General features: G+C 41.9%; 1 protein-coding gene across 4 annotated transcripts in view; it reads right to left on the bottom strand.

Annotated features, from left to right (window-relative positions):
* acsf3 (acyl-CoA synthetase family member 3) overlaps nt 1-13,333 on the bottom strand; it is a 34,865-nt gene that overhangs the window by 16,970 nt on the left and 4,562 nt on the right. For 3 of the 4 annotated variants that reach the window (XM_044205886.1, XM_044205910.1, XM_044205896.1), the window contains exons 3-7: nt 13,134-13,289; nt 9,553-9,707; nt 8,362-8,507; nt 3,868-3,965; nt 3,369-3,495 (exon numbers count right to left, since the gene is read on the bottom strand). In XM_044205886.1, the coding sequence (XP_044061821.1) occupies nt 3,369-3,495; nt 3,868-3,965; nt 8,362-8,507; nt 9,553-9,707; nt 13,134-13,289 (682 nt within the window). Of the gene's footprint in view, nt 1-1,137; nt 1,167-3,368; nt 3,496-3,867; nt 3,966-8,361; nt 8,508-9,552; nt 9,708-13,133; nt 13,290-13,333 lie in introns of those variants that run through there. The other variant, XM_044205904.1, reaches the window with a different exon arrangement.

Here is a 13,333-nt window from a genome sequence, read left to right as displayed (position 1 = left end):
ACTTCTCCTCCATTCCTCGGGCATCCTCTCACTCTCCAAGATCTTGTTAAACAAACAGAAACTCTACTGCCACCTCTCCTAGACACTTTTATACCTCCACAGGTATGTCATCAGGACCAACTGCCTTACCACTCTTCATCCTCTTCAACGTCCTCCTCACTTCACTCTTGCTAATCTTTGCTACTTCCTGCTCCACACCAGTCACCTCTTCTACTCTTCGTTCCCTTTCGTTTTCCTCATTCATCAACTTTTCAAAGTACTCCCTCCATCTTTCCATCACACTCCTGGCACCTGTCAATACATTTCCATCCTTATCTTTAATCACCCTAACCTACTGCACATCCTTCCCATCTCTATCTCTTTGTCTGGCCAACCTGTACAAATCCACCTCTCCCTCTTTAGTGTCCAACCTAGCATACAAGTCCTCATATGCTCTGTTTTGCCTTTGCCACCTCCACCTTCACCTTACGCTGCATCTCCCTGTACTCCTGTCTACTCTCTTCAGTCCTCTCAGTGTCCCACTTCTTCTTAGCTAACCTCTTTTTCTGTATACACTCCTGAACTTCCTCGTTCCACCACCAAGTCTCCTTGTCCACTTTCCTCTTTCCAGATGACACACAGAGTACCCTCCTACCTGTCTCCCTGATCACAGTAGCTGTAGTGGTCCAGTCATCTGGAAGCACTTCCTGACCACCCAGAGTCTGTCTCAGCTCCTCCCTGAAAACTACACGACATTCTTCCTTTTTCAACTTCCACCACTTCGTCCTCTGCTCTGCCTTTGTCCTCTTCATCTTCCTCACCACCAGAGACATTTTACACACTACCATCCTGTGTTGTCTGGCTACACTCTCCCCTACCACTACTTTAAAGTGTAGTTACACTGATGACTAAAGTAGCCAACATTTTTTTACCTACAATGTTTTCATACTGTCATATTGTTTTGCTGACAAAACGGCATATGTTTCTGTCAAGATGTGATTTACAAAGGAATTATGCACAAAAGTGTCATGAAGTCTAATTGTAATGCTGTGGTTTTATTGGCTAAATTACAAATGCACTACATGCATAAATTAACAAAATCACATCACATTGAAAAGATATTGTGAATCTTGCTTGAAGGATGATGATGTTAGAGCCTCTTACAAACGTTCTTCATCTATTCCTCCCTGAATTCAATCCAATGATATATATAAAATTAAATATATGACATAAAATGTAAATATAGACAATATATTCATTACCATTTTTAATGATTAATGCCTGCTTAATAAAATAAATAAATAAATAAGGGGCCTGCACAGGGAAATCAGATGTCTGTCCAAGAAGTTTCCTCTGGCTACAGGACAAACCAAAATGTAAAAAAAAGTTGTGGTTTTATTGTGAGTTACATGCTCAAACTATTTCGCTCCGGAAACAGTTACATCCTGCAGTCTCTGCTGGTTGCTTGGAAACCTCACAGTAATGACAAGATTCCTCAAAAATGTTCCCCCTTTAAAACTACTTTTTTTAAAGAGCTGAATATATTGTCATCAGTTAACTACGCATGGAACAGAATTTTAAGATCAGGGATTGAGTGTTTCTTACCGAAATGATCTTTGAGACTTAATTGATTTCTTAAAAGAGGACTCCACCGATTTAGTTGGACTCACTACGGACAGTTAAAAAAAGGATTGATGCAGCAGAACAAGAGATATCGTATTTTTTATTCCATGCATTCTTCTTCCTTGTGAAAACATTACCGACAATGCAACTCGACCACAGTAGCAGTCATTTTCAAACTTGTCTTCAGACCCAACCGACGCTGACTCAAGTGATATTTCCTGAGGCAATTTATCAGATTTCATGCAGCTCCCACTGGAGCCACAAAAGGCTTTATAAAACTTTTTCACACATGCAGTAGTTCTAACGAAGACCTATAAACAGATTTTGATGTGTCCAATCGGTGGAGTTCCCCTTTATAAACCTTTGAGTTTTCAGTCAAAGAACCAGATATTTTCTAACTCAGTTGCTCATCATTTGAACCGCTGATTCAACCATAAGAGTTGAGCTTTGAAAGTGCTTTAACCGCCACCTGACATTGTCTAGGTAAAAAATAAACACAACTTTTTCTTCTGGAAACCTGGATACACAAAAAACTCCTCCCACTTCACAACTTTATATATGTGTGTGTGTGTGTGTGTGTGTGTGTGTTTAAGTTGGCATCAGGGAACACAGGCAGGTGGGTGGGCAAGGAACGTGTTTGATAGCTTCCTATAGAGTAGTCCACTGTTTGTGTGAGTGTGTGTGTGTGTGTGTGGCTTGAGGGACTGGTCTGTGGGGAGCTGATTGCGCGGGCTCTCATTATGTGGCCAGTGGCTGTAATGGAGTGTGACAGCGGCGTGCTGTGCTCTGAATCTCTGTCCTTCCAGCCTGCAAAGCCAATTAAACACACTCTGCCCTGCTCTCCCACTGCCTTGCCCTGCTTCACTCTCCATCACTCACTCTTTCCTTGCTTCTTTTCACCCCCTCCTCCCCCTCCACCACCACCAGCTCCCCATCCCTACCTTGTCCATCCCCACTCTCTCTGGGCCTTACATGCCACCCTTTGTAGCCGACTCTTTCTAACTCCTCTACCACCACATCTCCAAGCTCAATACTTCCAGCTCTTTCCTCACTCTTTTGCTTCTGGCTCTTAACTCCTGTTGTCTACATGACAATTAAAAGCTCCAATTGCTTCTGCTCTCCCTCCTGCGCTCCCAAGTCTCCCCTCACTCCCCCCAAAGCCAACCTAACGCCTGTCTCCCGTGGGCTTTGCAGTAAAGCAGAGCTCCTCTGGGGGGGCAGAAAGACAATTGCTGGGCTGCAGGGAGAGAGAGCTTCTGATGACAGCTTCCCTGTGTGCTGCCACACACACACACACACACTAAAGAAAGAGAGAGAGGGAGAGGGAGAGGGAGAGGAAGAGCGAGAGAGCAATACTTCGTTTCTCAAGACCCAGAGCAGTCACAACCACTTAGGAGGAAAAATGCCTTGCAGCACCAAAAACACACATAGTCCATTTATCACTCCCTCATAGTCCCCCAAAATGTGCACACACATACAGTACACACATCATGAGTGAGTGTGTGTGTGTGTGTGTGTGCTTCCTGGACAGGACTCCTGGTTTTTAAGTGTTTAAAATCAAGCCCTGAAAGTGCAGTCTGCAGCAGAGATGAATAAATCTTTTGACATATTTCCCCCTCCTGTGAATCCCTCTGACAGTACAACTCATGTAGATGCAATTAGTGGCAGAATTCACTCTTTCCCAGGGAATGAGTGTGACTGTGTGCGTGCATGTACAGTGCTGAAGTGTGAGTCAAGAGAAAAGAGAGGAGAGGAGCGTTTGGTACCTGTTTTGAACCAGCCGTCATCACTAAAAGACTCTCTGGTCTCTCGAGGTTTGTTCCAGTACTCCTTAAAGACAGACGGACCTCGAACTAGGAGCTCCCCTTCTTTCCCCTCCAGACCTGGACGAACCTGGAAGAGAAAGGAAGAGACCAGGATCGATGAAGTAGACAGTTTAAAAGAGTTGAGTGCAGTTTAAATTAGCCAGAATACTGCTTAAATGACTAGCCACTTGATGCCAAGTGATGTAGTAACCAACAACAGCAAGCATCTAACCTGCATGCAGAGTTATGAAGGCAAAATACCACATTTCCATGGGTACTAAATACAGAAGAAAACGAGACTAGCCCATATGTTATATTTAGTTCTTTCTGTATCCTGGCTTGTACAGTATAGTTTGGGGTATGAAATTCAAAATCAATCACACTACTTCTTGACATACTTCTGTTTTTAATCCACTGTCTGTAGAAAAATCAGCTTATAACTTATACATTCATTGATTACCTGAGTCTCTCTGTGGTTTCCCTCCACAATTGTGGTGTTGGTTGTGTTATTCATAACAATCCGAACTTCCACACTAGGAAGCGGCAACCCTACAGCGCCTGTCAACATATTAAGCAGAAACACACATACAAAAAACACATGAGTACAAAGGGAACATAGTCAATTGAAATCAAGATGGGATGGTTTTTGTCCCTTTTAAAAGAAGTTGAACACTTATATGGGCAATAACCAATGGAGTGATCGTCATCAACCTTTAGTGCAAGATTTCTACCACAGTGGGAGTTTACTCTGCCAAGATGGCAGTAACCTCCGTCTGCAGGGCATGACTGGTGACTAAATGGTTTGCTGAGCTTGTAAAACACTAAACTGAAAGCCATTCGTCTCAGTCACCAGTCAGCTTACTTGGACAGTAATGGGGATTTCTGGGGCAATGCCTGATGTAGCTGTTTTCTCCAAAATCAAGTAAACTCCAAATAATCTCTTATTTGGAGTTTACTTGATTTTGCTTTTGGACATTTGTCTTAGACTCTTAAGATAAGATACCAGGCCCAGAATACACTCCGGGACATTGCGATCTATCAAGAGTATTGACAGTCTTCTCAAAATGACACTGAACTGCAGCATCCACGGCATTAAGTCAACCCAAAATTCACAATGTCACCCTCCTCCTCTGACACACACAATGCTAATAATACTCCATGCACCTGCATAACCATCAGTTTAAATAACTCTATTTTTGCACCATTTTGCTGCTTCTGAAAAAAAAAAAAAGAAAAAAGTACTGACTGCACAGTAGAATTCAGTCCTTCAGTCCTAACTACTGCTGGGTGCTTGACAAGGCGTTTTATTGCAGCACAGTTGCATAAAAATGTTATAACTGAGCTGACAAATTATGAAATACAATAAGAACTTAGTGTCAAAATTGCAGTGACTGTTACTGCTCACTGTAACTGTGAGCTGCAGTAATGTTTAAGTGAAACTATTAATAAGGAATGTGTAAAAAAATAAAAGGGGTTACAAATTGAAAATTCCCACATGTACTGACATCACCTGCAGTCTCCATCTTTGTGTGTGTGCAAGTGTGACCTCCTGAGTTAAGTAATTATAGAGTGCACAGAGGATGCGCAGGGAAGGTCTCAGTGGTCTTTTGTGTGTGTGTGTGTGTGTGTGTGTGTGTGTGTGTGTGTGCATGCCTGCCTTAAGGCTATTATGCCATTTCACAGACCACTGCTCTCCCAATAAAGAGCAGGTCAGGTCCTGATTAAAGAGTGATTCTCTCACTTCATATTGATTTAATCCACTCCAGTCCTGATTGTCAGTGTCTATCACACACCCTCCATCACTTGCACTCAGTCCAGCAGGGAATACCAACTGAGTGACCAAAAGTAACTAGACTGTTTGTCAGTGGACAAACAGGATAGCAAACAAGCTTGAATCGGAAGGTTAGACAAGCTGAATCTAGCCAAGTTATAATGATCGCTGCATTGGACATATGAATAGCTTTGGACCCCCTTACCGCTGCATCCTACCATTTCTGTGACTTTCCGAAACTAAAAATCCGACAGTTACACCCACTCCACATCTCCAAATATGGGTTACCTGAGTAAAAGAGGCAGTCTTTTAGATCAATGCTGATGTAAGTTACTTCAAAGCTATATTTCTTTAAATGATCATTCTGGTTTAAGTTGTGTCTCATTTTTATTACTCATCAAATAATTGATGAGATCTGGGAACACGGTGATATTGCAATGTCTGATGGAGAATGAAACGAGTGGTAAGACAATCAGACAAGTTGTAAACAAGCAAACAGTTTAGCCAGATTATCTAAACTACCCTGTTTGGAGGTAAAACTGAAACTAAGTGCACCTGAAATGCTGGTGATAAACAGCAAATTTGGGTAATAATTTGTCTTGTTTTCTTTTCCAAATATGTTTGGTTGAAGTCCTGTCAAATCATCTGACATCTTGTGTTTTTGCCCCGTCAGACAGAAATTGCCACATTCCCAGATCTCAGAAATTAACATGGTGAGTATAATGTTATTAGTGATCGGAATGATGATGAATTATCCTTTAGAACAAACCCGGTAAATAAGAAATTACAAAACCCAAACAAAAAAGATCAATCTCTCAGCCTCCCGTCCTCTTTTCCTCTGATTGAGGCTGAAGAGGTATAGACCAAGTAATCTTCTTTGAGTTCTTCACCCTGTCCAGAAAAAAACTGCCATGTACAGAATGACAAAAACAGACTTGTCTCCCTCAATGACAAAGTCTCCACAATCCATTTACGGTTCAGTCAGGGAATCTCTCTTCCTCTTCTATGCCCTCCTCTGTCATCATTTTTCCCCCTCACACGTCAGGAGCTTTAGAAATTTTGGAAACTTGTAGCATTCTGGTCTTGATGATTCAACAAGACTGAGTGCCATATTGAAGAGTAAAGGGAGGTTATAAATACTACATGATGGGTGGGAAAAGGTCTGTGTGGAGTGGAGAAGGTATGAGAAAGGTCCAGATAGGATTGTTCTACAGTTATTCTTCCAAGAAGTTAATGAAAGACTATTTAATTCTGGGCATCAAATGACATAAAGCTTTGTCAGGATGACATCAGGAGGAAGGTGTGATGCTGTGTCTGTTCTCGATGTTAGTAAAAAGACTAGGAAGAAAAAGAATCAAAGAGATGAAAGGGGCAGCAGCATGAGATAATAACAAGTTTGGAAGAACTAGGTTGAACTAATCTCACATATTTACATCTCAACAAGGGCAATATGACCTAGAAAGCCACACTGTTAATCTGGAATGCTCCAAAACGGAAAACTATACAACAAAATCAGGCCAATTAGATGCCCTAAATAAAGTAGAAAATGATTAATACAACTGCTGTCAATATGTTTATTAAGAGCTGAGTTTTCTGCTAGTTAGGTGGTGGAGGACAGAAAGAAAAGAAAGTGAGTGTGTGTAAGAGAGGGAGAGAGAGGGGGACTTCACGCCACTACTCTTCTGAGTGTGTTTCCTATGGTTACTATTGATCCATTTTAACCTACTTCAAGAAAAGAAAGGAACACACTGACTCAAACAAGCACAGGCTCATGCCTGCATACACACATGCACGCAAACACACACGCATCTTCCACAAACGTCTCTGTGCTGCAGTGGAAACATCAATAGAAACACAGACCTCTTGAAGACATTCTTAATAATCACCAGAGAGGAATCAAATGCAGCCTGCTATGCCAAACATTACTTGACAAACAAACAAACAAAACAATACCCCCAACAAAACAGCAGACAGAGGATTACCCAATCCACTTGCAAGCTAATTAGCTTTACCTGTAAAGAAGAAGAGTTGGCTGGGGAGTAGGGAGGGAAGGAAAAGGTGGGGAGAAAGGGGGGGTGGGCAGGAGAAGACAGGAGAAGAAAGCAACCACCATCAGTCTGACCTCATTTCCAGACCTTGCCTTTGTTTCTGCATGTGTGAGGGAGGTGTAGTTGGGATCATGGGGTTTAACCTGACATCACACTAGAGAAAACTGCCTACGATCAAAACTCAACACATGAAGCCGAAGTACTGAATCAAACTGGTGAGGGAGGTAGAACAATATCAGAGATATTTGAGAGATATGTGATAAAGAGGAAAGTTACTAAGTGTGTGGTCAAACCAACCAGTTTGGTTTCTTTGGTAAAAAGTGCAGAATAATCTGGGAAAGTTGGCTGAATTTAACAAGCTGTCATTACTGCAGTGGCATCTCATTTGTAAACCTGGGCGATAATGCTGCAGTGTAGATACAATATTGCACTTTTTAACTACTTTTGTACACCTCCTGCTGAGAAATCCAAACTTTCACGGTCAGTGAAACTATGTTCAGTTTGACTGACACAGTAATGATAATGTCTCTGAAGAGCAACCCACCTAAACCGGCACACTGATGTTACTGCATTTTTATCATTAGAAAGTCTTATCCCAGCGTTTGCCAACAAAAGACAGTCACACACTTGGCCTGTTTTTAGACTGAGTTTGGTAACCTGGTATGATGGACTGACACAATACCTGCATTCTTTCCTGTAATTTACCTTTCTTACCAGTTAACAGCACATGAGGAAATGTTTCCCTTGGTTTGTTTTGTTATGAAAGGGTTTTCAAGCTTGAGTAACTGCTGATTATCAGATGTCAAACCTGTCTTTAAAAAAACGTTGTGTTGTGGCTTCATTTCCTGCCGTTGATCCAGCCGTTGGCTTGTAACCTCACCACAGTTTGCTTGGAAGAAGACCAAGACCTGCATTTTCAGCTGTCTTAGTGCTGTTCATGTTTTGACATCTGAGGTTGCATGACATTATCCCCCAGAGTGAAGGAGTTTAATAAACAACTCTGAATCATAGCTGGTCTGAGGCTGACCTTAGTTTACTTTTATCTTACTACTTGTTTCCCCCTATAAGTGTTTTTTCCATACTGGGTACAAGTACAAGTGTGTGTGGGTGTATCCAGTCAGTCAAACTTGTATACCTGGGATGCGTTGGCCCTTGAGAGGGTTGGACAGTGCCATGCCGATCTCGGTCATGCCGTAGCGTTCCAGCAGTGTGTGTCCTGTAATCTCCTCCCAGCGCTGCAGAGTGGGAAGAGGAAGAGCAGCCGAGCCCGAAACCATCACTCTGGAGGGAGAGGACCGGACGTGAGGAAAACACTCCAGGATTCAAATAACACATTCCTAGGTTATACCATACCATAAAAACTTTGTCAAATATGTCAATTTAAAGTCTATGAGGACTGGATATTAAAAGGGTAATGTTGGCCTTGAAAGTTTATGAAATGCCAGTGAAATTCGAAAAAAGGGGTAAAACATGTTTCAGATAATTAGGAAGACTGTTTTTGTACATCCACAGTTCACATCATTTGTTGCGTTATCAGACATTCACATATGTGCTGCTGGGTATGCTGGTTGATTAGTAAGAGTAGGGGATTTTGTCCACAGTATTCCAGGTAAAACATTTCTGCATATTTTGATGAAAAACCATGAAGCATTAGAAAATATTGGCACCACACAGCCAACAAATCAGAAAACTGCAGAAATTACACAAAACTTTGATGACACATAACATCTTATAATGTAAAACATATTTGAGTAAAAGAGGTGCATCAATGTAATGTGTTATTATACTGAAAAAGGACAGATTACACCAAAATCAAAATCAAGGGGCAATAAAATGCCCCCTGTGAACAACAGTTAATTGCTATTCTGATATGTATGCACACATATACAGATAGGTGACAAATTAAAAGGAAAAAACAACATAAAGTGTCCTTGTAAGATGTTTGGCCAACACGAGCCTGTGGACCAGCTTCATTGCTCCTTGATTCTACAAGTCTCTAAAACACCATTCTTCCAAAAGATATTCCCTTATTCAATGTTGTGATGATGGCGGTGGAGAGCTCCGTCTGACAATTTGGTCCAAAATCTCCCATTTATGTTCAATTAGGTTCAGATCCGATGACTGCGAGGAACATATTGTATGATTCACATCATGTTCATACACATTACCATTTAATGACATTTGTACCCTGTAAGGAAGCAACTTTGTTATGTTTCCCCTTATTTAAAAAATGTTTTTTTTTCCTTAATTTGTCACCAGTCTGTATATACAGACACATACATGTATCCACGAGTAAGCTGTCTGTCACTGATGCCACAGCCAGTACCTGATCCTCTCTTTGCAGACTGCTTTGACAAAGTCCTTGACATGAGGCTGTGTGAAGTGCTGATCATAGTACTGGATGAGCTTAGAGTAGATAGTTGGCACAGCCATGAACACATTAACCAGGGGAGCCTTGGAGCTCAACAGCATCTCCCACACCTGGGAGACAGACAAAGATAGATAAGCACAACATATAACTGAAGAGGGAGGAAGGGAGAGGGAGATAAGGAAAGGCAAAAATGAAAGTAGTTTATCTAATGGATGGGGCCACACAAACTTAATTATTTGGATGTTCATACAACCGTTAAGTTTCACTGTTGTATGAAACTTAACGGTTTCACACAACAGTGATTTGATTCGATGCTTCATCAAATCTCTCAAAGCTGAGCAGGGACAAAAACATGTCAAACTGTAGTCAGTATTACACGTTAATATTATTTTAATCAACCATTCAATTAATGTTTTTGATGTTTTTTCCAGCTGTGGTTCATTCAGATTCATTCCATTAATGAATCCAGATTCATTCCATTAATGAATGTGCAAGTGCCATTTTTTTCTTTTATTTGATGTAAATGGCAGAGTAAGGTTCATATTAAACCTGTCAAGACAATGCCAAGAAAGACAAGAAAAAAGTCAAGATTTGTAAAGGTCAGGGGGAGGAAAACAGCAGACTGCTGTAAGGCAGAGCTGGCACGTTGGCCATTTAAAAGGCCTTCTTTACGGCTGCTCTTGACAAATGTGTTTTTTGACTGTTACAAAAGGAGCCACGCGTGCCCTCCACTGCATCAAACATGCTGCTTTAAACACACACACACACACACACACACACACACACACACACACACACACACACACACACACACACACACACACACACACGTTAATGGACATAAGCATACGTCGTGAACTACATGCACATATAAAAATACTGTTCAAATATCACATAAACTCACTTGTTCAAGGACAAAGCCATATTACACACCCCGCTCCACCCACTCCACCTCATCCCTCTCTCTCTCACACACACATACACACGCACACAAGCAGTCTGGGTACATCGCAGTAGATGATGGGAGGATGGAACGACAGCATGAATTAAGTGAAGGTGAATGACAGCTTTTCTAAGTCCCGTCTCCCCCCTGGGATACAAACGCTCCTCCCCAGCTGTCTCCCCTCCCCTCTCTTCTTATCCTGGCTTCTTCTTTCATTCTACCTCCATTCCCCAAGTGCTTCTTTTTCATTCTCTACTTTCATCTCTGACCCCACATCTTCCCTTAATTTTTCTTTCTCCCTCTCCATCTCACATTCACTTACCTTCTCTCTCCATTTCGTAATTTCCTGCTTCGCTGCCTCTGCAGTCTCTTTCTCTCTCACCCTCTCTTTCTCACACACACACACACACACCTAGACATATACTCACACAAAGAAAGATGCAGTCTCTCCCATCATCTCTCTCACCCACAGTGCCACCACATCTTTCTTAATGTGCCAACAATTCCTGAACTCTTCCTTCCACTTCACCTCGTCATAGACCCACCTAATCTATTATCTACTAACTTTTCCTCTCACCTCCTCTGCCTCTAATAAACAAACATAAGTGAAATATATAGATGATTAAGACTTGTCAACTGATCAGATCTCTATCCCATTTCTCACAATATTATTACAAGTTAATCTAAAAATTGTGTTCACTTGTACACATATAGAATAAAACTTTGTGCAGAGGATTATTAACCGAGTGTTCTGACTATTCTGGGTGGTGTCTATCAAGTGCAGTGGAGCGCTTCCACCAAGTCCAGTCTAGAGCGGAGAGGAAGGCAATTTATGTCCGTCAAAGAGCTGGCCTCCACCTAGGGGACAGGATGTGGTGAGAACCCAGAGCCATGACCTGAATCCTAAATAACTCTGCGAGCTGCTTGGCCCTGCATTCAACATGGGACTTCAATACAACTGCAATTCTTCCTGAGAAGGACTGGATGTTGAACGTCAATGTGTCCGTAGCGCTGAGTATCGAAAATTATCAGGCATCAAAAGTTGGCATTGAGGCTTGCTCAAATTTTTAGTCCAGTTAACTGATTATTTGATCAGCTAAGTCCTTTTTTGTACAGTGGCTTGTGTTAAAACAAAATGTAACACTGATGCACTTGGCCAATTTGGGTAAAAAGAAAAAATATGGTGTTCTTGAAAAACATTTTTATATTCCTCAAGGTAAGGTAGCAAAAAAGGATAGTTTGGTACTGGTACTGAAACTCAGGTATCGTAATGGCATTGCTATCTACGCTCTGCGTACCGCTGTACTGGCACAGCGTTGCTTTGGGCTAAATGTGAACATCAGCATGCTAACAAGGTCACAATGACAATACTAACATGCTGATGTTTAGCAGGTATAATATTTACCATGTTCACCTTCTTAATTTAGCGGGTTATCATGCTAACATTTGCTAATTAGCACTAAACACAAAGTATAGCTGTGGCTGGTGGGAATGTCATTAGTTTTGCAGGTATTTATTCATAAACAATTGCCATTAATTCTGATGTGGATGGATGTCAGGACCAAAATTTCATGGCAATAATTTCAATAAGTCAATGATAATCGTTGAGACATTTCACTCAAAATTGCCTCATGGTGGTGCTAAAGGAAAAGTCAGGGGATCACCCAAGTCAATGGGATTTATCCACTGGGGATCATGAATGTCTGTACCAAATTTTGTGCCAATATATCTAGTAGATACAGTTCCTGCACTGAACATTTTTGTCACTATCTCCAGGCAAAAAATCAATGGCGGCCTCTGCTGCCTAGGCTACCCTTCAGAGATCTTAGGGGATAGAAAAGACAGACTATCGATCACTTCATCAATGTACTGTATAAAGGTTTTTTTCTTAGGGTGAGAAGAGCGGTTTTGTGGTTTGGTACACAAGGTCAGGGATAACAGTTGAATACTGATAGCTATAACAGTGCAGCAATACCATTGTTGACATATACATATGTCCTTTAAAGACCTTTCCTTTCCATCTACCTTCACTGTCATTAAGCTGTAGAGGTCCTGACCTACAAAAACACACACACACACACACACGGCACCCCATCTCCACCTCCCTTCTCAGGGCCAAACAAGCACTATCATCCTTCAATGTCAGCTCATCGATTGATCTGCTGCTTAAGCCCCTGCCGTCACTCGGCATTGGTCAGATACAAAGCCACACAAGGCAATTCATCACTGAGCCCCAAACACTTAGTTTGACAGTCAGAGAGGGAGGAGTAGGAGAGACTGATAGAAGGAGAGAGAGAGAGGAGATGAAGCAAGGAGAAAAGAGGGAGAAGAAAAGTGGAAGGGGAAAGGGAAACACTGATATAGAAAAAGGGATTGATGTGGAAAGAGCAGAAGGTCTTTTTCAACCCAGCAGCACCTTGTCCATACAGGATGTCTCAATTTGAAATAATTCCCTCAGGTACACCTCTGTCACCTCCTGAGCCTTACAGCTGTATAACTGCCTTTTTTGTTCAGGGGTGTTAATGTAAGATAACCTGTACCAAGAGAAAGAGTTAGAACAAGAAAGAGACAGAGACAAGAGTGCAGTCTACACCTTCTGAGGCTGGAAGTCAGGCAGCATGACACAGGTGGCGCCCACCCAGAGCGGGCACAGCAGCTTGTTAACGATGCCATGCACATGGTGGAGCGGCAAGTTGTGGAGGATGACATCGTCTCTGGACCATGCCCACTCTGAAACCAGACACTGGACCTGACGGTGAGGAGGGAAAGAGAGGAAGGGGTCAGCATCGTATC

The sequence above is a fragment of the Siniperca chuatsi genome, linkage group LG1, assembly GCF_020085105.1.
Source record: "Siniperca chuatsi isolate FFG_IHB_CAS linkage group LG1, ASM2008510v1, whole genome shotgun sequence".
NCBI classification, from domain to species: Eukaryota; Metazoa; Chordata; class Actinopteri; order Centrarchiformes; family Sinipercidae; genus Siniperca; species Siniperca chuatsi.
The sequence above is the reverse complement of the archived record's forward strand: the minus strand, read 5'-3'. Positions and strand labels throughout refer to the sequence as shown.